Genomic DNA, 25,351 nt, shown 5'->3' with positions numbered 1-25,351 from the left:
GATACTTCGTTAACATGGATTTGTAGGACCGCCATCATATTTAAATACTGGATTTTTAAGGTGACAGGTTAGGGCTACACCCCCACTTTAAAAACAGAGATAAAGAAAAAGGAAGTTGGGCCAGCACTTCTATTTGCTAAACAAAATTTAACTCATATGCCGCCCAGAGCGCTCACAAATTTGTGCTTCCGTTTTTACTAAATAACCTTCCGATCAGTGTTTATAAATACTGCTTCATGAAAAAAAAGACTTAAATGATATGCATATCACATTGTTCTTATTTTTCGAAATGAAGCAGAAATGTAAAGGGCAAGCAAAATCATAAACTAATCTTAAGAGCTAATACCCTTTCTTCCAATCCAGGGTAAGATGGCTCGGATCTCATAAAATATTTCAACGTGACTAAAGAGAAATCCTAGGGGTTGAAGGCAGTGGCGTAGGGAGCCAAGACACTGAGCTCGTCCCCTCCCAAGGACACTCCGAATATACAACTGTACTTAGAGCAGTTCCTCCTGAAAGACAACTGTCAGCCAAGTGTAAAGCTTCTGCACAATGAGCCGGAGAGAGAGTGAGACTGCAGAGCTACGAGGGCCTCTGGGAGCTGAGGGCCACCAAGCTGGGAGGGAGTGGTGAGTGCCATTCTTTGTGTGTCCCCTGCCAGTGGACAGGCGGCCTGAGCTCCATCGAGGTTCTCTGGCTGACCTGCAGGGTCACTGCAACACGTCCCCAGCCATCCCTACTGGGCACCAGAACCTGCGCATGAGAGGCCTCTCCACTTGGAGATTGATATAGCAGGTATGGGAGGGACCTGCTTCGCACACCTGCTCCTGCTGCGTTTTGTGAGCACACAGGGCTCCCTTGCCTGAAGAGCGTGCGGAGCTAGTAAGACACGGCAGTACCCGCCTGCAGGGCTACCCCATCCCGAGAACGTGTGGAGACAGTGGGTCAAACTGTGCGCTCTCATGGCCAGGCACCGTCCACGCCTACCCTGACTACAACCAGCCTGCCAAAACCAACCAGCACACAACCCACGCAGAGGCCAAATTTTCAAGACTGGGAGAGACAGCGATTTCATCTAACTTATGGGAACAAACACAGAAAGCACAACAAAATGGGGAGACAGAATAATATGCCTCAAATGAAGGAACAAGAAAAAACTCCAGAGAAAACTCCTAATGAAACAGAAGTAATCTGCCTGATAAAGAATTCAAAGAAACGGTCATAAGGATGCTCGACGAATGTGAGGGTAGAAGAGAAGCACTCAGAGAGCACTTCGACAAAGACTTAGAAAATAAAGAACCAATCAGAGCTGACGAATGCAGTCACTGCAATGGAGAATACATTAGAAGGAATCAACAGATTAGTAAGTACAGAAGAATGAATTAGCGACCTGGAAGACGGGATAGTGGAAATCACCCAATCGGAACAGCAAAATGAAAAAAGAATTTTAAAAAGTGAGGATAGCGTACGAGATCTCTGGGATAACATCGAGGGCCCTAACGTTCACATTACAGAGATTCTGAAAAGAGAAGACAGTGAGAAATGGGCAGAAAAAATATTTGAAGACGTGATGGCTGCAAACTTTCCTAACCTGGGGGAAGGAAACAGAGATCCAGGTCCAGAAGACACGAAGAGCTTCAAACAAGATGAATCCAAAGAGACCCACAACAAGAAATACTGTAATTAAAATGGCAAAAGTTAAGGATAAAGAGACAATCTGGAAGGCAGCAAGAAAGAAACGGGAAGTCACATAAAAGGAAATCCAAAAAGGTTATCAGTTGTTTTGCCAGCAGCAACTTTACAGGCAAGAAGGGACTGGCAGGAAATATTTAAAGTGCTGAAAGAGAGGAATCTGCAGCCTAGAGTATTATATCCAGCCAGGTTTTCATTCAGAGCTAAAGAAGAAATAGTTTCCCAGACAAGCAGAAAGTAAAGTTCACAACCACTAAACTGGCCTTAGAAATATTAAGGGGTCTTTCTATATGCAGAAAAGAAAAGGCCATAACCAGATGTAACACAGGAAAGAAAAAAATCTCACTGGTAAAGGCAAATATACGATCATCACAGTGAATCAACCACTGAAAAAGCTAATATGAAGGGTAAGCGACAATAGTAGCAAAATTAACCATAACCACAATAAATGATCAGAGGATACACAAAACAGAAAGATATAAAACAGAGCACCAAACACATAAATAGTGGAAGGGGGAGTAAAAAATGTGGTGCTTTTAGAAGACATTTGAACTTAAATGCCCATCAGCTTAAAATAAACTGTTATAGGTATAGATGGACATATATGAACCTCGTAACCACAAACCTAAACCATACAAAAAATACACAAAAAGTGAAAAAAGAGGAATCCAACAAAAAACTTCAAAAAATCAAAAGGAAAGAGATCAAAAGAATAGAGAAGAACCAAAAAAATAACAAAAAGGCAATAAACACATACCTATCATTAAAGTAATTACTTTAAATGTAAATGGACTATATGCTCCAATCAAAAGACAAAGGGTGGCAGAATGCGTGAAAAAAACAAGAACCATCTATTTGCTGCCTACAAGAGACTCACTTTAGATGAAAAGACACGCACTGACTTAAAGTGAAGGGATGGAAAAAGATATTCCACGCAAAGAGAAACAGAAAGTTGGGGTGAGAATGCTCATATCAGACAAAACAGACTTTCAAATAAAGAATGCAAAAACAGACGAAGGACGTTACTTAATTTTGAGGGTTCAATCCAAGAAGCGAATATAACAATTGCAAATATCTACACACCCAACTAGGAGCATCCAAGTATATAAAGTAGATATCGGTAAACATAAAGGCAGAAATTAACAGTATTATTATAATAGTTGGGGACTTTAATACTCCCTCTTACCTCAACAAATAGACCACCCACACAAAAAATTAATACAGAAATAATGCCACATGGTCTATGGCCATGTCACCCTGAACAAGCCCTATCCCGTCTGAACTCGGAAGCTAAGCAGGGTCGGGCCTGGTTAGTACTTGGATGGGAGACCACCTAGGAAGACTGGGTGCTGTAGGCATAAAAAATAAAGAATAAGGGATTGTAAGCTGACGAGGTCCTTTGCAATCTGTGAGGTTAACCAAGGGTGCCTCATCTAAAAAAAATAAAAAATAAAAATAAAAAAAATGCCACGTTAAACCAGTTTGACTTAACAGACATTTATAGAACATTTCATCCCAAAACAACAGATCACTCATTTTTCTCAAGCACGCATGGAACATTTTTCAGGGCAGACTACATAACTAGGACACAAAACAAGCCTTAATAAGTTCAAGAAGACTGAAATTATATCAACCATATTTTCTGACCACAATGGCATGAAACTAGAAATCAACTACAGGAAGAAAACTGAAAACACACACACACAACGGAGATTAAACAACATGCTTCTAAACAATCAATGGATCAAAGAAGAAATCAAACAGGAAATAAAAAAACTACTTTGAGTCAAATGAAAATGAAAACACAATTTTACAAAATTTATGTAATCCAGCAAAAGCAGTTATAAGAGGAAAGCTTATAGCTATACAGGCCCACCTCAAGAAGCAGGAAAAATCCCAAATAAATTATTTAAATTTACACATGAAGGAATTAGAAAAGGAGACACGAACAAACCCAAAGTAAGTACTTGAAAGGAAATAAAAAGATCAGAGCAGAATTAAAGGAAATAGAAAAACAACAGAAAAGATCAATAAAACTAAGAGCTAGTTCCTTGAAAGGATAAATAAAATTGACAAGCCTCTAGCGAGACTCATCAAGCGAAAGAGAGAACACAAATAAAATCAGAAAAAAAAGAGGAGAAGTGAGTGGCCATGCCACCCTGAACAAGCCCGATCCCGTCTGATCTCGGAAGCTAAGCAGAGTCGGGCCTGGTTAGTACTTGGATGGGAGACCACCTAGGAAGACCAGATGCTGTACGCGTAAAAAATAAAGAATAAGGGATTGTAAACTAACAAGGTCCTTTGCAATCTGTGAGGTCAACCAGGGGTGCCTCGCCTAAAATTTAAAAAAAAAAAAAAAAAAAGGAGAGATTATAACTGACACTAAAGAAATACAAAGAACCATTAAGGAATACTATGAATACTTACATGCCAACAAATTAGACAACCTAGAACAAGTGGATAAATTTCTAGAAACATACAACCTTCTAAGACTAAGCCAGAAAGAAACAGAGAAGCTGAAAAGACCAATTACTAGCAACAAAATTGAAGGAGTAATCAAAAAATTCCCAAAAAACAAAAGCCCTGTACCAGACAGCTTCATAGGTGAATTATACCAAACATTTAAAGAGAATTAGTATCTAGTCTTCTCAAATTATTCCAAAAAATTGAAGAGGAATAAATGCTTCCGAACTCATTCTAAGAGACCAGCATTACCCTGATACCAAAACCAAAGACACCCCACAAAAAAAAGACAATTATAGGCCGATATCCCTGATGAACACAGATGTACAATTTATCAACAAAACACTAGCAAACTGAATTCGACATTCCATTTAAAGGTTATACACCATGATCCAGTGGGATTTATACCAAGGATGCAGGTGGTTCAACATTCATACAATTAATGTGATTCATCCCGTCAACAAAACCAAGGATAAAAATCATGTGATTATCTCAACAGACGCAGAAAAGGCATTTGACAAAATCAGCATCCATTTATGAAAAAAACTCTCAACAAAGTGGGTATAGAAGGAACTTTTCTCAAGTTGATAAAGGCCATATATAACAAGACCACAGCTGACAACATACTCAGTGGTGAAAAGCTGAAAGCTTTTCTTCTAAGGTCATGAACAAGACAAGGATGCCCACTATCAGCACTATTATTCAACACAGTATTGGAAGTCCTTGCCATAGCAATCAGACAAGACAAAGGAACTGGAAAGAAGGAAGAAGTAAAACCATCACTGCTTCCAGATGACGCACTGTGTGTGTGTGTGTGTGTGTGTGTGTGTGTGTGTGTTTATGTATGTAGAGAGAGAGAGAGAGAGAAGAGAGAGAGGAGAGACAGAATCCTAAAGAGAGTGACCAAAAAATAGAAGAATTCAATAAAGTAGCAGGATACAATATTAATATATGGAAATCTATTGCATTCCTATACACTAATAATGAACAATCAGAAAAAAAGTCACATTTACAGCTGTATCAGAAAGAATAAAATACCTAGGAATAAATTTAACTGAGGAGGTAAAAGACTTGTAACTCCAAAAACTAGAAGGCACCGAAGAAAGAAACTGAAGAGGACACAAACAAATGGAAGGATACACCATGCTCATGGAATGGAAGGATTAATATCATGAAAATGACCATACTGCCCAAAGCAATCTACAGATTCAATTCAATCCCTATCAAAATACCAATGGCATTCTTCTCAGAACTCGAACAAACAATCCTAAAATTTATATGGAACCATGTAAGATCACGAATAGCCAAAGCAATATTGAGAAACAATCATAAAGTCGGAGATATCACTCTACCTGATATCGAACTATACTACAAAGCTACTGTTATCAAAATAACATAGTACTGGAATAAAAACAGACATGTAGAGCAATAGAATAGAACAGACCGCCCAGAAATAAACCCTCGCTCATATGGTCAACTAATTTATGACAAAGGAGTCAAGAATACACAAAGGAGAAAGAACAGTCTCTTCAACAAGTGGTTCTGGAAAAACTGGACAGGTACATGTAAAAAAAAAAAAAAAAAAGAAACTAGACCACTCTCTGACACCATATACAAAAATAAAGTCAAAATGGATTAAGCACTTAAATGTAAGGCCTGAAACCATAAAACTCCAAGAAGAAAACATCGGTAGTAAACTATTTGACATCAATCTAAGTAATATCTTTTTGGATATGTCTCCTTGAACAAGGAAAACAAATAAATGGGACCTCATCAAACCAAAAAGCTTCTGCACAGTGAAGAAAACCATCGACACAACAAAAAGACAACCTACTGAATCAATAAGTATATTCACAGATGATATATCTGATAAAGGGTCGCTATCCAAAATATATAGGAACACATACAACTCAACCAAAAAATAATCCGATCAAAGAATGGGAGAAGACAAGACATTTCTCCAAAGAAGACATACAGATGACGACAAATACATAAGATATTCAACATCGCTAAGCATCAGAAAAATGCAAATCAAAACCACAATGATACCACCTCACTCCCGTCAGAATGGCTCTTACCAACGTCAATAAGTAACACGCATCGGCGAGGATGTGGAGAAAATGGAACCCTTGTGCACCGTAGGTGGGATTGCAAACTGGAGCGGCCACTATGCAAAACAGTATGGAGATGCCTCAAAAAAACAGATCTATCATTCAGCCCAGCAATTCTACTTCTTGAGAATTTATCTGAAGCAATAATCTAATCGAAAAAAAAAAAAACCACACCAATTTGAAAAGGTATACGAACACCTATGTTCACTGCAGCAGTATTTACAATAGCCAAGATGTGGAAGCAACCTAGATGTTCACTGACGGATGAATGGATATAGAAGATGTGATGTATATACACATCTAAAACGGAATATTACGCAGCAATCAAAAAGAATGAAATCTTGCCATTTGCAACAACATGGATGGATCTAGAGGTTATTACACTAAGTGAAATAAATCAAAGACAGATACTGTATGGTTTCGCTTATGTGAAAAATCTAAAACACCACCACAAATAAACAAACAGACTCATAGAAACAGAGACCAAAGGAATGGTTGCCGGAGGAGTCTCCGGGGTGGGGGATGGGTGAAAGGTGAAGGGGATGATAGTCAATAATACTGTGGTAAGTTGTCAGGGTGACAGAGGATTACTAGAATTAGTGGGGTGATCACATTGCAAGGTATAAAAATGTCCGATCGCTATATGGTACACCTGAAACTAATATGACTAATATTGTATACCAACTAAACTTAAATAAAGCAAAGAAAAAAAGTTCTATACTCCAGGCATTAAAAGGAGAAATTTTAATTTGTCACATTATTTCTCTTTCACTGGGGATGAGTCCCTAATTCGAAAGAATGAAGATAACACACTCGTGTGCTTAAGAGGGATTTATCAATGGCCAAGGCTAGTCTTAGATTTGCATTATTAGCCTAAATCGTATTTTAGAATATTTAGAGCGCAATTCAGTATGACCACTGGACAACAGTCCCAAGAGCCAACCTGTCAGGGTCTTTACGTCTCACCTCAAGCACAGCAGTTAACAGGAGTGATTAGGAAAGAAAGGGTTTAGGGGCTGAGAAACCAGAACTGCTGGTTTCAGAGTTTCTGCCAAAATGACTACACGGCTTTGACACTTTCTAGTTGTGTGACCCTGGCGAGTTTCTAAGCCTCGGGCGCCTCATCTGTAAAGTGGGGATGATGGTACCTCGCCTAGGGAAGCTGTGTGTGGTGGAAGACAGCCCAAGGTGGCACAGAGTGACCTCGGCAAACAGGCAGCTGTGTTAATGGCTCAAAACCTCCGCGACATTTTGACTCGGCTCCGTCCTCCATTCTCCACAAACAACAAACTGCTTTCTAAACACTTCCTGAAACGGCTGGGGGTCACAGAACTTTCTTAACAATAGGTATTTGTTATGATGTTGAGGGAAAAGCACCATAAAATTATACAGGAAATGTATCAAAATATTAACACGGACGCATTATGGACGGCAGGATATTAAAGTGAAATCAGAATCATAGCAGATACAGCCTTTTCTTCCCCAAGACTGAGAAGCGGTGGCTGTTTTTCTCCTTTTAACCTTTCTATCTTTTCCAAATTATTTCCAATGAATATGTACTTTATCAATAAATGTTTTGATAATGAAATTTTCTATTTGCATTCTGTCTCGTTTCTTTTTTTTTTCCATGGCTACCAACCTGTTCTCTTTCTAATCCAACTCGGATGCTTCCGCCAGCTCGATCTTCTTCAAGAGCCACTTTTTCTGGATCATTCCCCTCATCAAGAATCTTCGAGAGCTGCCTGATCTCCACTGTTACGCTGGACAAACTCGGGTGCCTGGCCCACCCCCGGCGGCCTCACTTCCCACTCTTCCTCCAGGACACTAGTCTCATTATGCCTCTCAACGGCCTGTTTGTTCAGGTCCCTTCCTTTGGCCCTCCCTTTACTGTCCCCCTGCTTGCGTCCTGACCTTCAGGTCGGCTCAGGCCCCCACCCCCTTCAGTGAGCCCCATCAAGGCCAAGTACAAAGATGGGAGCCGGTCCCATCTGCCTGGTGCCCACCACACCCGGCCCTTGCCCATGCCCTGAGGGCATTATCACGGTCACTTCCTAACAGCCCTTCAAGGTTCTATTATGGGTCCCATTTTACAGCTGGTATAACCGAGGCACAGAGAGGCTGAGGAGCCCAAGGCAACACAGCTGGAGTCCTAGCCCAGGTCTGCCCGAGACCTGACCTGCCCGAGCCTCTGCCAAGCATCTCTTCCTCCCTGCGGCATCTACGAACTGCATCTCACAGCTCAGCGAATCGCATGCGACTCTACACCAGACAAGGCTCACCCCTGATGGTGGGGGTCAGGCCTCTGCTTCTGTACCTCCCATGCCACCCCGAAAGCAGAGAGCTGCCGAAAACGGTGAGACACTCATCGAGGGGTTTGGGGGCAGAAATCTATTTTCTACCTCTCATAATTTTATTTGCATAAGGGGGTTAAACCAGTCTGTATTCAAACAACGAAAAGCCTTTTTTATAATCACTTGATTTTTTGGGGCGGGATTTGGATTTCAATTCTGATTTCAAATGCCGTACGGCAGATATTCGTAGTTGAAGGCATTTCTCCTTCCTCTCATCTAGAAGGTTCTCCTTTCCCCTCTACCTCACTTGCCTGTCCTGTAAATTACCAACTGCTGCAGCAAACCTGACAATCCCGTGTTGGAGGAGTGGCCTCTTAAAGTCAGCCACGGCTCTAACTGCCCAGCTGACACACTCCGGCCGCTGTCATAGGGCTTTTGGGCATCACACTGACACACGCATTTTCAACATCACCCTCCGCACTGACATCGATTCTGCATTTTGAAATGATTAACTTTTTTTTACAAGACACCGCACGTTCCTTATTTAAGTGCCCTAAGAACAGAGTTTATTATTATTCGGGTGACCTAATTTTTTTAATCACTTCTTCTAGTGCAATAATGATTTCCTCGAGTTTTGCTCCGCGGGAAAGCTCTATTCCCAGCCTCTGCCATCCTTTGAGATTTCTGGTGCTTAAAATAAATGGAAGGAACGCTTATGCCACGTACTTTTTGTTTTTAATCTGATTTTGCCTTTCATTAAAATAAGGGGGAGAAAAAAAATAAGTGTTCTCATTTTCAAACACCTCAGTCCCGCTCATGTTTCACTCAGCTAGAAGGCAGAGCGCCCTGTCCACAGTCAAGTTCATGGTACCTCTCCCCAGGGGCCTGGGCCAGGGTGTAGTTGCTGGGATGGGCCATACAGAAGGCCAGTAAATTTCAAACAATCGTCCACCGATACCGGCTTGACTGAAAATCGATTGACTTAATCATAAAAAATTCACTTGACATACAACACGTCCCTATTTTCTCCTCATACTTTAGAATTTCGAAAAAATAAAAATATAAGAAATGTATTATACTTGCTGAAAAGTTAGAAAACACCGGCCAAGAAAAATAAGGTAAGAGGATCCAGAGTCTCACCCTCCAGCGATCTCGTCCTCTGCCCCCCATTCTCTTAGGCGGGTGTCAAAATCGACTGCGTTTGCGACCACAAACATTTGAGCACCGTGCGTGGGGAGCTCCCCGGAGCGCTGTAAATGGGTCATCTTGCTTGATCATGCAGGAAAACAGAAAACAGAAAGTCCTGCTCCCATGTTACAGACGACGAGAAAACGCTCAGAGTGGTAGTTAGGGACAGACAGGTGACTTGACCTCTGCTTTGTCCCAACGACTATAAGTAACGGAGCCGGGTTCAGACCCAGCCCACACTGAACACGGGGCCACCTCACTGCCTGAGACACGTACGACAGTGTGTGTGGGCTTCCCTTTTCACTCAGCACTACCCTGCGAACGCCCTTATGTCACTACACACGGACCATCGCGGGTGGCTGTCATTTTAAACGGTCCCGTGACATTCCACTGAAGACACACAGCATCATTTAACCAGGCCCTGTGGCGGCTGTCCACACTTGTGCTGGCATGACAGAACCCACACACACGGATGCGCGTGTGTTTATGCGCTTGTCCAATTATTTCCACGCGCTATTCTTCTAAGTGAGGCTGCTTAGTCGAAGCCATGTCCTTTTTTGTTTTTCTTTAGGGCTGTCGATATGTTTGCAGCTTCTGGGAAAAGGCAGGTGTATCTGAATTTTCACTAAGCATCCCTGTTTCAGAGCCCCTTTTCCTCTTCCCTACAGAATAAATTCTAACCGTCACCGAGAAGACGAGGGAGCTTCATCATTCAGTTATAATGACGACGTGAACCGGCGTGCAGCTGACACCGCTTCTCAGTCTTGGGGAAGAAAAGGCTGTATCTGCTATGATTCTGATTTCACTTTAATTCCTGACGATGCTTCGATTAGACCAAAATAAACAAAATCTTATAAAAGCAATTGCATATCTGAGCTCCACTTTCCTTCTGTAAAACGAGGCTATCACGGCCTGCCCCAGCGACACGGTGCGTGAAGGTCAGGAAAGAGGCGAGGAAGCCTGCTGGCCCTGGAGCCAGAGGCCACGGGTCTGTGTCCAGTCACACCGCGATCCCGCTGTGCGACTTCACAGAGGTATCCGGCCCCTCTGAGCTTCCACGCCCCGCTCCCAGCATTGTCAAACAAGACAATCCGGGAAAGTGCAGAGCACTGGGCCGCCGTGGCCACCGTGGCCACCGTGCAGGGGCCAGCACTGCAGCAGAGGGGCCCCAGCACCTCCTCCTCCGCAGCCCCCTGGCGGTTACCTCGGGGGCGTGGTAGGAGATGCACTGGAAGATCCAGTCCATGGCGGGCGAGTACAGGGGCAGGTAGGACGGAAGCTCCACTCCCTGGACCACCAGCTGGTTCTGGACCGTATCCCCGTGGATCTACAGGAGACCAAATAAACACTCAGCCAAGGAGGGAAGGTCACAGAACAAAGAGCGTGCAACTCACAGACTGTGCGTACTTGTAAGTATTTGGATGGCCCCGAGAGAAACAGCCTCGTTTCTCAGGTTTTTTTTTTCTTTTTTTAAACTAGTAAAAAAAACACACCAAGTTTCCCATGTCGCCAAGCTGAGCTGTTTTGGGAATGTGCGCTGTGCAAAGAAGTAAGCCGATAAAAATGGAGCCAGCAGATGCTCAGAAGAAAGCCTGATCGACTAGAGACGCTTCCTGTTAACACATGCACGTTAATTCTCTCTGCTTGTTCGGTACAATCAACACATTTTAATTGTTTCTAACAGACGCTAGTGTAATTTTCTAGGGTTTACACATTTAAAGAGCTTTAAGGCAATCTCGACTGGGAAAAGCAACTGGGTTTTGTGAATCTGATCATGTACCTTATGTCAATTAGCTGTTCTGACAGTGTTCTCTTTCTTACCTGTTTGAATGTAAGAAGGAAGTCAAAAAAGTTCTTATTCAGGCTTTCCTTGAGATGTGGAGCCACTTCCATTCCCACCTGCAGCCAAAAAAAACCAAAAAACAAAAAACAAAAACCATAATTACCTTGACGATACAAAAAAAAGGGTTGCAAATAATTCATACAATGTGATGCCATTTTTGTAAATTAAAAATATACACACAGAGAGAGATAGGCATAGAGAAAAGTCCAGAAAGTTAATTTTCACTTTTTGCTTATCTATTTTCTTATTCAATAAGCATGTGCTGTTTTTACAAGAAAAACCACAGGAACTATTTTTAATAAGGAAAAAAGTTCAACATTTTCAGTAATCATCTCTGCAATTTCCCAAAGGCAATGAATGTATTTCTGAATAGATGACCACGAGAACAAATCGATACAGCACTAAGGAGGAATGTTCCCTCAAGACTGTGTATACGACTTTTTCTTCCTCTCCGAAAAACGATAAACACACATGTGGCTGTACTTATTAAATGAAGCAAAAGAGCATGGTATGTAAGAGTCAGCTGGGACCTCACTGTTGCATTGTTAAAATATATGAATTCACTCTTTGCTGGCTGGGCAGTCACGGACATAAATTTCAATATATTTTAAGCAGTTTTATGTAAGACGAGCATGAAGCGTAACGATGCTGTATAATCCATTGGCTTCTGTGTTCGCTGTTTTAAAAAAAAAAATGACAAACATTTCCAGTTGAAAAAAAATGTGCTGATCGGGAGGGAAGGTGGCCAGAGGCCTGGGGCTGGGTGGAAGAGGGAAGCTTGGAGCTGTGGAGGGGGAGCGCGCGTTTAAACACGTCTCGTGTTTAAGACGAGACGAAGTGCCATCGTGTCCCTTCAACAGAGCTCCTCGGACACTCGGGTCCACCCCGATCCCAAACTGTTGGCTTCAGCACAAAAACAACTTTGTAAGGGCGGCTGCTTTTCTGGGACCTAGTTTTTTCCAATGGGGAGAGATTTCTGCCACTTGCCTCCTTACTACCCAGAGGTCATAAAGATTAACAACCGTGTTTTGTTTTTTGTTTCTTTTAGATGGCTAGTGATGAATTCCTTGGAGAAGAATTATGCAAGGCCCACTGGGGCGTTCAAGTCCAAAGGCAGCTCCACGGCTGTTGGGGGATTTTCCAAGGACGAGCAGATTTAAAAAAATACATATGCTAACAACAAATGTCAGATCCAGTTCTCCTGTGCTCTGGCTCTATTGTCTTTCCCTCCACTTACTCATGTCGTAGAAAAGGCGATAATTATCTGTTAGGCGACAGTAAAGAGAGGCCCAGTGGACAAGTGGTGGAGATGAGGTGGGGATGAGGTGGAAATGAGCGGAGAGGCTGTGACTCTGAAGGAGCTAATCACACTTTCCATTAATAAACAGCGCTGAGCTCCCCCCACGCCCTGCCCACTCGCGGCTTCTGCATTTTGTTTCTCGTTTCTCATCAAGCCAAATGAGCAGCTTGGAAATCTGCTCGGGTCTTGAAGATTTCCACCCAGAGAAGCAAGGGCGGCCGCTCGCGGCTTCCATCTGCCGCTCCTGCCCGCCTGGCATCCGTTCTCGCCGTTTCTGTCTTTATGGAATCGAACCTCTCGGATCAGGAGGCCGTAGCAGAGGTGGACGCGGCCCACCCTGACTTCCTGGGCTGGGCACGTGACCCGGGCCGAGTCAGTGAGCATATCCCATGCCCACGTGACTGGTCTAGGCATGGACATGCGCGGCCTGGGAATCAGGCCTGAGACTCAGACTGGCAGGGCTGGGAAGAGGCCCTCGCTCCACTGCGCTCCCGATGGGCGGCCGGGAGCCAGGAGCCGCGGGAGAGGGCAGCTCTTGACAATGCTCTAGGCTGTGGGTCGAGCCCTGCCTGCTCAACCCCGAGACTCCTCGAAGCCCATCAATCGCCCTTTCTGCTTCAAGCAGTAAGAATTGGGTTTCTACCCCTTGCAAACCGAAAAAATTCTTACCAATGCACAAACTGTTTATGTCAAAGGTTTCTGGTAACTACCCAATCAGGGGACCTGATGTACCGCCTGGATTGACAGAAAGGATTTCGACAGGTATAATGCACTTGGTCGCCGGTCTTCCTGGGCTGGGTCTGCAATCTCTCCTCACGGTCACCGAGTTTTAAAGTTTCATCTGCCATCCGAAGGCACTTCGTAGGCAACGAACATCTCCTCCCTAACTCATGCTCCTCACTGTGAACTTTAAAACTGAGCAGGATGGTGAGGAACGAGTATTACTCTCCTCTTCCCGACAGAAGCATCTTCATAAGACACAAAGTAATCCTAAATATTTATTACTGTTATTCAACTGATGTCAAGGTGAGTGTGTGAAGCATTTGCTATGCTCCGTAGGGAAAAGGCAGCAGCTCGCAAACATGCAAAAAGCCACAACCTGGCATCTCCCCCACAGGACCCAGCCGAGTTTTGTGTAGCTGACCCTCAGCCAATGCTGCCTCAGAAAACGTACTCGAGCGTCAATATATTCCAAAGTTGAAACTCGAGGAAACGTATCTGATACTCCAAGTTTCAAGCAGATGGCAAGGCGTACACACTTTGGCCTCTGTTACAAGGGAGGGGTGGGGCAGGGTGCCCTGGAATGATGGTTTTTTTTTCATTCTCAGGATCAAGAAGCAGACCTATGAAAGTGTCCTTCATAAGGATGTCTGCTACTCACTCTGGGGGCAATCACTGATTTCCTTGTGACAGTCAAGACTACAGAGCCTCTGTCACGTGCTAGATGTCACATAAAAGCAGTCGATCAAAAGCTACTGGTTCTCACCTGATTTCGAAATATGAATAATCACTAGCGGGGGATGGGGGAGTCTGTGCAGCTTTGTCCTCAAGGAAGGCTGGTTCATCGGGACCCCACGAAACAGGGGCAACTGCCCATTGGACAGGTGCTAATGGGACGGGATGGGCAGGGCCCCCACTGGACGCTGACAGAAGCAAAGCCCCCATTAGGAGCTGAAAAAAATAATTGTAAACTCTCTGCAGCTTGTATTTTTCATAATTGGAAACAAAAAGTTTTAGGTGGAAGCTTCCTGGTACATTAAAGGAGAAAAAGGCTGAGTGAGGTACCGGCGGAGCACCTCGCCCCCCAGTGCAGCCAGGGTGAGGGGCCTGCACCCTCCTGTCACCGCAGGAAGCACCTCCCCCGCCAGCCGGCCCTCCCCAACTCGACTCTGCGCCAACTCGAACACGAGGACAGGAAAACTAATAAAAAGATCAAATTCTAGACAAAGGGAGAGAAAGCACTTTTCAAGTCAATGAAAAGCAACGCATCAGCTGAAAGGCCTTGGGGGCCTTCTTTCCAGCAAGAAGGAAGAACCAAATTAATTCTGAAAGCCAGTTCATTTGTAGGAAGATGACCTTAAATGTCCTCTAATTAGAAGTGGTTCTACTTTAAAATTAATTTTAGGAGAAAACCCTACAGCTCTGCTTTCTGCGGAAGAGCCGAGTTCTAAAACTGGCAGCTAATAAAGGCCTGTCTTCGGTGACTCATGAGCTGGCGGAGAAGCCAGCTGAACCCTTAAGGAGGCAGGACCCTGCCACATTCGCAAGCATGGGGACGCGCTGCGTCCTACCCGGCACAGGTAGGCCCTTGCGTACACGGCCACCAGCGGATCTCCGATCCCTCGGACCATGCAGGTCAGGCGGGGCAGACACTCGGAAATCCCCCTGCAAGAGACAAGAGAGGGCAGCATTATTCCCGTGAGGGCACCTTGTGCTTTTGTTTTTAAATTGAAGATAAAGCCGAACTTCCTAAGTTTAGAGGGGGGGAAAAACCAAGGTCAAAGTTGCAGAGTTTTCTAGCACTCTGTAACAGTGTTTCTCTCGTTAACTTCGTTCATTGAATGGTTTCTTTCATCTTGACCAAAATTTGCGCAATGATGGAGTCTAATCTTCATTTTTTTCCTGCTTAAGGTCACGTTTCTTTTACTAATTTAGCCGTCTCTGTCCCCTATTTCCTTTCCGTGCACGGGTCACGTCTTGATCTCCCCAGTATTCTCACTTTATCTATAGTCCTTTGGCAGTGACTTACTGTCCTCGCCCTGTGCCTGCCCAGCTCCCGGCACCTCCACCTCGGCTGGCACCCGCATCCCCCATCAGCGTGAAAGGTGCTGTACTGGCTTCTCTAGGACGTGGGACGCCCTCCACCTCAGGCAGTATCCTCCCCCACTGGCGAGGCAAAAATACACTCTCCTCAGCTCCAACGTTGTCCCAACAACCCAAAGCATCCCTAGATTCTGCTCAAACACAGCGGGTATGCTAGATTCTCAATCCAAACTAGTCCTCTAGGGGGCACCCTGAGGGAGCCGTGGCCGCAGGGAATTCATGATCTAGACGCTACCCCACACGATGCTGATCTGGTTCCCCACCCTCAAAGCAACGACTGCAGTGACCTGGAGCAGCCTGGGGCTCAGGAGCAAAGGCTCTTGCATCCGACGTGTCACCATCACCATTTTGGAACAGCAGCGATACGCGCTGAGTGCAGGAGCACTGCGGGCCAGGAGCTGCTCTCGGGGCGGTGTGGCAGCTCGAGGGACCCTCACAGGCCTCTTCCTCGGGACTCATTTGCAGAGGAGACGACAGAGGGTCAGGGATGCCAAATAACTTGCTCAAGACCACGTGGCTGATAACGGCAGAGCCAGGATGCGAACAGCCAAGCTGGTCTCCCATGAGCCACTCCATCGACCTCTCTCAGCCTGAGTTTTCTTCTCAGTAAAATGAGCATTAAAATGGTATCTCTACTTCATTAAGTTTTCGTTTGGATTAAACAAGAAAATGCATGAAAGGTGCTTAGTACACACTAAGTACCCAAAGAATGACAGCTACTATTTCTTTGCCATTGGTGTGTGTGCGTGTTTGCGTGTGTGTGTCGTAGGGGTGAGGGGAGGAGAGGGAGGAAGACTGACTTTTTGGCACTGCTACAGTTCTAGACGTTTAATAAGAGCCTTACGTTTTGGAGAGGAACTTGTTACACTTCAGGATGGACGCTTCCACGTAACTGCAAAAACATTCCGTTAAGAAAGACATTTTCCAGACGGCCGGTTCCCCGGGGAGAAACTGAGCTATTCATGAACAGAATCGGGGAGGCAGGGCGGGGGAGCTACACTGGCTCTCGACAACCCAGAGAGTAAGTGAGCGAGGGGCTTGTGGCTTCTATATTTGGCTTTCAAGGTTTTATACTTATTTAAAATAAAATTTGGAAACTGTTACGTGCAGATTCAGGGTTGCACGCTGGAATTTACACTGTTTGTTTGGAGCATTGCTGATCAAAGACTGTGGGGAACAGATGAACTTCGGGTCACAAAGGCTCGGTTTGCGTGTGAGTCGACTTCTCTGTTCCTCGCCATCGGCATCTGTGCAGAGAGGCTCGGCCCTGCTCCGGTTCCTGGCCCCGCAGACAACACACACGATGGAGCTCGCACACGGAGAGAACAAGCGTGAGAACGCTCCTGAAGGAATGAAAGCCTGGAACACGGCGTCGCATTCGAAGTCAACGACCAGGAGTCCACGGCCTCTTCCACGGTGTCGCTGTGCTTTCGGGCTAGCGACCGAGACGGGACCAAATTTTCAACAGGAATTTCAGGGCATCGCATGGCTTCTATTAACAGAGCGACTCTTTTTCATCTCTTTAAAGTCATCAGACCAAAAAAAAAAAAATAAAGGATACAATCTTGGAATGAGTTCCCTGATGGAAGCAATCTTGAAAAACCAATTTAAGCACGTTTCTTTGGCTGTGTCATTTACATTCTCTGGAGAGAAGTGATCTGTAATACAAAAATAATACCCGTCAGCCCTCCTGATTGTCAGGATCTGTCACGGCCGTTGTGAGCCCAGGGACGGGAAAACGCCACAGCGAGGCAGAAGGGGTGGGTCCCTGACCTTCTACGCCTTTCCTTCCAAAAATCATTACTATTACTAGGAAAGGGCCGGTGACAACCTTACACACGGTGGCTTTCTAAGTGCCAGGGGCTATTCGGAGTGCTTTAGAGATGTCAGCTCACTTGATGCCCACACAAGCCCTCCGAGGAATGCGCTTTTATCATCATCCTTTGTAGATGTGAGGGGCGCAGAGGAGTTTAGCCTCCTGCCCAGAGTCCACGGCACGCAAGCCTGAGCGCTGGAATTCCTCCGCCCGGGCGGTCTGGGTCCGCAGCCTGCACTCTCAGCCACTGTTCTAACATGAGCCACAGGTTCCCGGTGGACCCGCCGGTAACCATGGCGATGCTGCTGCACACCTGTGACTGGAACATGAAATGTGATGGAAGCTTGTGCTCTGAACAGCACGTGGGCCAGACCTGGAGGGAGGGCGAGGAAGGCCCCACGGTGACAGAGCACAGCTCAATACTGGCTCCGAGACTTAGGCCACCTTGGGGCAAAACTGCCACTTTCTCTCATTATCTTCCTCTTTAATAACAGATCTCTCACTTCTCTGCTGGGCAAACACCACCCTGAGGCATGGCCAAGCTCTGGTCCCAGGACATCAAGGGAAGTGCGGACTCCTGGGAAAAAGCTTTAAAAGAAGGGGCTTGACCTCTGCCGCTCCTGCGGTACGATGGCCAGGACCTCCATGACCATCTGCCCCAGGAGCAACGAGAGAGCTGTCAGGGTCGCTGGCACCTCCGCAGAGCTGCCCTGCCAGCCCCGACCTGCTCTGCTGCTATTTTGAGCTTGCGGGCGCTGGCACCCAAGCCTAATCTTGACATACATCTTAATAAGGCATGGAAGGGAGAACAGAAAAAAAAAAAATGGGGAACCAAACTCATCAACACCAAGCAGGCCGCTGCTGAACCCCACCACGGCAACGATCTTCTACAGGACACCGCGCAGGTCGGGGGCTGCTCTCATCGCTGGATGCGCTTCACACGTTTCGGACTCAACCAAAACGGGAGGGGGTAAGGCCTGCGGAGCGCAGTAAGGGACCGTCGGCTCCCTGGCTCGCATCACGCGCAGCGAGGCAGTTTTCGCCCCTGATTCTGCTTTCTACTTCCTGGTGGCACATGACTGAGGGGATCAAAATTCCTACAGAATCAGCAAAAAGATAAACCTCTAGGTACTTCACGAGCAGAGAACAGTCAGTCATTAGTCACAACTGCAAATATTTGGGGAGTGGTAATCTCAAGTATTTATCTATTTTTGGATGTTCTGGCATGCTTCGTTCATTCCCAAATTATTCACTTGCCATTTTCGAAGGGAAGAGTGATTACCATTTTTCCCTTTCCTGAACCTGGGCACTTAATCTTCTTTCAAACTCCAAGAGATCCAGACAAGAAAAGATAAGGGTTATTCTGAAATTCATTTGTCAGTGTTGCCTTGTGGAAAATGGAGAGGCAGGGTTAATTTCTCTTCACGTGACAATCACATGACTTGAAATCCCAAAGCCAAAGTAAGCCTATGAGGTCATCTAAACAAATCCCTCACTTTACAGCTGAAGGAACTGAGGTTCAGCCAAGGGCACGTGTATCGACTGCAAGCTACACAATAACCTGTATGTTCCAATACAGAGGCTTTAGGCTTTCCTTCCAGCTCAAGAGATAATTTAGGAAAAGTTTTATTTTATGCAGAACTTCAAAATCTTACAGCAAAATGACATATAACATTCCTTTACTTTATTTGCTCAATGCAAACACTTTAAGAACCAACTAAAGTTAGTGCTCTAGGCTCTGGAGAGATGATGATAGTCTATGAAAGACCCCTGCCCTCAAGAAGCTTACATCTCAGTCGGGGAAGAAACATAATGAACAGGAAAAATGAGCAAGCAAACACATAATATCCAATAGTAGTCATCACAATGCAAGACATAAAATTAGGTACTGGAATACAGAGTGACTTGAGTCAGGGGACATCATTAGACAGAGGTGGCATTTGAGCTGAGCCCCGAATGACAAAAAGGAGCCAGCCATGCTTAGATGTGGAGGAAGTGTATTTCCAGGAAGAGGTTGAAACAACAAGTGCAAAGGCCCTGCGGTAGCTGTGACCTCTGGCATGGACCGAGAGCGAGCAAGCCGACGTGGCAGGCGAGAGGGGAGAGGCAGGCCAGGTCACAGAAGGCTGTAGCCTGGATGAAGAGTCTGAGAGCTTCTCTAAGTGCTACAGAAACCCCTGAAGACTTCTGAGCAGAGGAATGACAGGACGTGACTTATGCTTTGTATCTGCACTGCTACGTGGAGAATGAACTCGGAATTTGGAATTTAATTCAGAAGAGACTTCGATGGAACAAACAGCAGAGAGTTTTTTTTCCTTCGGGTTCCTACTTGTTTTTCTTACGGCGCTGCTTCTTCCAACCCTGACCTTCTCTGGCTATTTCAGGAGGAGGGAGGAGACCAGCGGGTCTAGCTCTCTGTCACCTGCCAAGTCTCTGCAGCAGCAGAGAGAGGCCTCGAAGCCGCAGCGCTTACAGGAACGCAATGCCATCTTAGCAGGTGCTGGAAAGGCCAGGGCGGCTGGGGACGTGCTTAGCCAGATGGGGCCCTTGTCAGCCATGGATTAAAACTGAAGACGGGACTGCCCACGGTTGATGAGGACCACGAGAAAATAAACCCAAATTATTTCTCCCAAAATGGAAACAAAATTTTACCACAGAATAGATGGTCTCTTCACATATATGCTGGATTGAGATGCTTAAAAATGATTATGGCTAATAGCACTGCCTGTCCACGAACCTGAAGGATGCTGGTGTCTTTCTAAACGTACAAGAGCTGCGCCTTAGTTAAACCTCCCGGGTAAAGGCTCAGAAATTAAACTCAGCAGTCGGAACCTGATTCGAACAGAAGGAATGAGAGCACATACCACCCGATTCTGTCTACACTTAATCTTTTTAGGCAGAATTCTGCACAGCAGATTGTAAAAGCGTCCTTCATCATCATCAAGAGTCATCCCCAAGACCACTGACGGTTTTGAGAAAGGTGTGCCCCTTTTCCTCTCAGGTTCTTGGAACCAGAAAATGCACGAAGATGAAGATTTTAACTGAAAGGGGGAAAAAAATGAAGAAGTTGTTTTTAATAAAATGAAAGCCTGATCTGCACTGCTCAAGGTAAAAAAAAAAAAAAAAATAGGTATTTTGGGAAGGAAGATTTTAGTGATAAAAGTGCTAATTAAGGACCGCAAGTGAAGATGAAAATGGCCTTTTATCTTGTACTTTTATAGTTCACATAAGAGAGTAAGTTATTAGTAACGTTTTCCTTACTTGGCTCTAGAATGCTGTTTGTACAGTTAATAAAAACTGGGAGGAAAGAAAATTATTACAGTAGACGCAAACGCGAATGCCTCTGGGGGGGCCAGGCAGGTAATATGAATATTTTTAAACGGTTAGATACGCGACAATAGGAAACAATAGAACCTGTATCAAAAAGCATTTTTGAAAACACTGCTGTAGCCGTGGAAAACACCTATTTGCGTTTACTTCGCCGCTGCAGGTAGAGCACGTGGAGAACAGATTGGCAAGTGCAATATAAATGGGCCTGGATTTCCCAAATCCTTAAGGGGATAGAGAAGGCCTTTTGAGTCAGGTGGGACCCGTGTGCCTTCTGGCGCTCACTGCCCCTCGATCTCACGACACTCGGAACACGGGAGGAGCTGTTGAAGCATCACAGGCATGATGCAGTGGGGGGAGATGCCGTCCAACAGGAACGCCATGCGGGCCACGTCCAGAAAGGCCAACGACACAGGTGAAACTTTAATAACAGACTTCTCGTTTAACCCAATTCATCCGAACTATCATTGCGACACATAATCGAAATTTTAAAAAATCATTAGTGAGACACTTTATGGTCTTTGGTTGGTATTAAGCCTCCGAAATCCACTGTACTCTTTTAATACTCACAGCACATCTCAGTTTGGACTGGCCGCTGTGATGGACGGTTCGGGGCCAGTGCTAAGGGCAAGGCTCTTGCGAGCGGGCAGCAAGGCCACGGGCAAGTCCCAGGCCGCTTCACGCTGGGTTTCTCGTCCACAATGAGACGAGATGGCTCCTTCTAGCCCTAAGGGTCTGTAGGATTCTGTCTCTTTCTAATAAGTATATTACAGAGTTCTTAACATACAGGTACGAAGATAAACAGATGGACAGAAGGAAGGAAAGAGGAAGGGGAGGAAGGAAGGTCAAATTACGGGTTATCGTTGATGCCACCATCCGGTCGGGGCGGGAGGCGGCCAAGTGAAGGGGCGCAAGCCCATTGTTCTAACTCGTAGGGTGAGAACGTTTACGGGGAACAGCACTAGGACCCGGGGGCAGGGGGAGGACAGGAGGAAGAGGAAGCCGCTGCTGCGAGTTCCCCGTTGCCAGACACATTATCACCGTTTATATGACAAAAGAAATTCATGATCTACCACCACTATGACCTCTTGAGAATTTAAAATTGATTGGCAATAAATTTAATGCAAACATCACTTGGGCAAAGACTGCAGAGTCAAAGCATCTGTTATTGATTTGCTTGACAGTCTCCTTTTACATATAAAGTTAGTTTTTAAAAGCAATTTGCTTCTCGGGAGAGATATTATAATGTCAAGCAGCAGAGGGATTTAAGTTGGTGTGAAAGTAACTGTAATATAATACCTTTTCATTCTGGCACATTCGAATTATTGCCCGAATTCCTAGCCGGGCTCTATAAAAATCTTCTAATGTTTTTAGAAGACCAAGATGGTCAGAAATCTGTAAAGGTGTTTCTTTTATGTTTAACACACCAAAAATTTCTTAAAAGAACTATGGAGTCTCAGTGAACGCTGGCTTGGCATGCACCTCGTCCTGACTGGGGCAGGATGAAACCCTGGGATCATGATGTTACCTGGCAACGCGCTGCGGTGATCCACACACATGGAGAAGATGCGCTCGTACACCAGCTTCCCTGCGGAGAAAAGGACACGTGTGTTAGTGTCCCCCTCGCGGGAGCACACGCGAAATGAACGCCACATCCGCCCATCAAACTTCAACGTGCGGTGACCTGCTGCCACCTAGTGGGGCGGGTTGGGAGCCACGTTTCTTTGTTTTCGTTTTTAATAAAAGGGACTTCTACTTTCCGAGAGAGGCAGGTAAGTGATCACTCTCCTCGTAAAGTTGTAAGTGACACTTAGGGTCAGAGGAGCCTCAGGCACCTCCACTGGCTCAAAGGAGAACGGCCCACGTCCCCTTCTAGACGAGAGGCTGCAAACGGGTGGCCCGTGGGCTGAATCCAGCTGTGATCCATTCTGTCTGGTTCACCACGTGACAGCCCACAAAGTGTTTTAACATTTTTTGACGTAGCTGCCAACTCGTAATAATTGGGAGAATTCACGTGAAAACCCAAATTTCTTGCTTCTTTCTATGCGATATACCAAAAATGGGCCCTTATCTCTCTAGGATTAAAAATGGGCTCGAACAGATTATTAGCTGCCCGGAATGGCATACGGACTGCCCAGTTTGCTACGGCCTCCACCACTCCCTACCATGTCTCATCAGCAGCCTGCTTCACGCATCCAGTGCCCAGAAGCAGGAATGCAGGTTGTGCAAGGGAACAGACTCGGGGCTGTTTTGCACGCTGACATCTCCCCAGTTCCTTGACCATGGGCATATCGTGGATGCTCAGTGCTGGTCAGATGTACAGATGAACAAATGTTAGGTTGGGTGGGTCACAGGTCAGTGCTACCACTTCTCAAGTCTGCAGCTGTAGCTCAAAAGCAGCCATAGACAGTATGCAAACAAGGAGATGTGCCTGTGTTCCAATAAAACTTTATTTACAAAAACAAATGGGCAGTCTGGACTTGGTCTACAGCCAACCCCTCACCTAGCACAAGAAACTTTATTTATTCGGTGCATGCTTTTTAGACAATGTCATCACATTCAGGGGATAAAAATTACAGTCCTATTTACCTCATTACTTAAACCGAAACAGAACCTAATTTAAAGCAACTCTGCCACCCGCCACATTTCCTGGATCTAAACGAACAAACACGTTTCCTGGATCTAAGACGAATACAACTAGTACTTACCGAACGTATCAAGTATGTCAGTGATGAGGACAAATTTGCTCGGGTAGAACTGAATAACGCTCGTATCCGAAAGAAGCTTTGAACACTAGGGAAAAAATAGAGAGTTCTCTGTCAGCTCCCACTTGGCTGGAACGCTCTGGGCCTAGAAAATTAACGACTTACAAACAGGTGCGGGTGTCAGCTGTGTGTCAGGACCTGTGCTGGACACTGGAGATACAATGATAAGCGAAACCCCCTGCTTCTGACAAAGGGAGCGGACTCTGCTCAGGACAGTCTCTTAAGGAGAAGCTGTTATTAGCAGCTTCCTGCAGGAAAGCCACAGGGCTAAGGGACCACACCCAGGAAGGCCTCAGCTCACACACTGGGCAGGGTCAGCATTCAAGGTCGCCCAGGGGAGTCAAAGACGCCGTTCCCCCCAGTGCCCTTGCAGACGACTCTGTCTTTGCTCTGACGGCTTCTCAGCACGGCTACCTCGGTTTATTTCAGGATGGTCCCGATGCTTAAACATTCTTTTCTATGAAATGATGACCCCGTAAGAAGTCTCCAGGGTTTCTTGGGAGGGCCGTCGACATGTCCGCGACTCAACAAAAGACTGGGGCCATGACTCGGGCTTAAACACCCCAGATTAAGTCATCATTTATAAACAGAAACAAAAACCTCACTTCTACTTTGAAGAACTAAATGTAACACCCCAAAGTCTTTACAAATTCAAAAGTCAGCAGAAAGAACTAAACAACCCTGCTGGATTTCATCACTCCGACAGCTGACCCTCGGACAGAAAATGTCACTTAGAAACTATGTGGACACTTAGAAGGGGGCCTTTAAGACGCATTGTTCTGACGTGCTGAGAACAGTTCTAATATTCGTCCAATCAGGTGGTAGGGCGACATCTGTTTTCTGCTTGTTACCCAACATCTAAACTGTTAGGTTCTCCGAGTTTCTCCCTAGCGTTACACGCCTAGAAGTAAACGTGTCTCATCTGTGAACATCCTCTGACAGCTCATGGGGGGAGGGGCGGAAACGTGAGCTGTTAGAACAGCGGCGGGGACACCAAATGTGGCGTTTGCACGCGCACAACTCCATTTCCGGCTCCGTGACGCCCTGTATGAATGCCCCGACTTAAACAAGGACCCCGTGAGATGTCAGGGCCTGGAGAAGGCAGGCAGCTCTGAACCTCAGAGGCTGTTGACAGGACACGGCTCTCGGTTCCTGGGGTGTCACGTCCATGGCCCACTGGTGAGGTGAGGGAGAGAAAACTCAAATAGACTCAAACACAGCTGGGGCGTCCCAACATCTGTGTGCCAACTCTGCCCTGGCCGCTGTCACAGAACATGTGTTTTATGGAGGATGACAGGAAGCGGACCTTCAAGTCGTAATAATGTTATGAATTGAGATTACCTTTTAAATCACGATTCTGAATATTCCCCAGGTTTTCAAAGCTTTGGTACGGTTTCCTACATCAGAATCAGGCGCCCAGGGTGTGAGTGTTAAAAATGCAGATTCTCTGCCCCACGCCACACCGGCGGGCTGGCGGGCTGGGCAAGTCCTTCAGTCAGGGCTTCTAGTGGCTTTCACTGAACCGGGCAGGGGACACACCAGGTTTGTGACATCCACAATTAGCAGCAGACTCTGAACGGCCTGTGCCCTCAACAAACCAGTGTTCTCAGCTTTGGGACCACCTGGGGGGCTTTTAAAAATAATGGTGCCAGGCCCCGTCCCCAAAGACCCGGATGACGCTGGTCTGGGTGCAGCTGGGACTGGGGACTTTACACGACCCCAACACGCAGCC

General features: G+C 45.7%; 1 protein-coding gene and 2 pseudogenes across 11 annotated transcripts in view; 2 read left to right on the top strand and 1 right to left on the bottom strand.

Annotated features, from left to right (window-relative positions):
- The window catches only part of VPS35L (VPS35 endosomal protein sorting factor like), a 97,063-nt gene that overhangs the window by 52,663 nt on the left and 19,049 nt on the right, over positions 1-25,351 (bottom strand). For all 11 annotated transcript variants that reach the window (XR_005657876.1, XR_005657875.1, XR_005657878.1 and 8 more), the window contains 7 exons: positions 23,563-23,647; positions 22,383-22,442; positions 17,273-17,369; positions 16,556-16,603; positions 15,180-15,273; positions 11,567-11,644; positions 10,950-11,072 (listed from right to left, as the gene is read on the bottom strand). Coding sequence is in view for 5 of the 11 variants with exons in the window: in XM_039885476.1 (XP_039741410.1) it covers positions 10,950-11,072; positions 11,567-11,644; positions 15,180-15,273; positions 16,556-16,603; positions 17,273-17,369; positions 22,383-22,442; positions 23,563-23,647 (585 nt within the window). In the remaining 6 variants the exon portion in view is untranslated. The remainder of the gene's footprint in view (positions 1-10,949; positions 11,073-11,566; positions 11,645-15,179; positions 15,274-16,555; positions 16,604-17,272; positions 17,370-22,382; positions 22,443-23,562; positions 23,648-25,351) is intronic.
- On the top strand, positions 2,932-3,050 carry LOC120620723 (uncharacterized; annotated as a pseudogene).
- Positions 3,834-3,952, top strand: LOC120620572 (uncharacterized; annotated as a pseudogene).

This window comes from Pteropus medius, unplaced genomic scaffold (assembly GCF_902729225.1).
Source record: "Pteropus medius unplaced genomic scaffold, Ma_sr-lr_union100, whole genome shotgun sequence".
Lineage (NCBI taxonomy): Eukaryota > Metazoa > Chordata > Mammalia > Chiroptera > Pteropodidae > Pteropus > Pteropus medius.
Note: the sequence above shows the minus strand (reverse complement) of the source record. Positions and strands in the feature narration are given on the sequence as shown.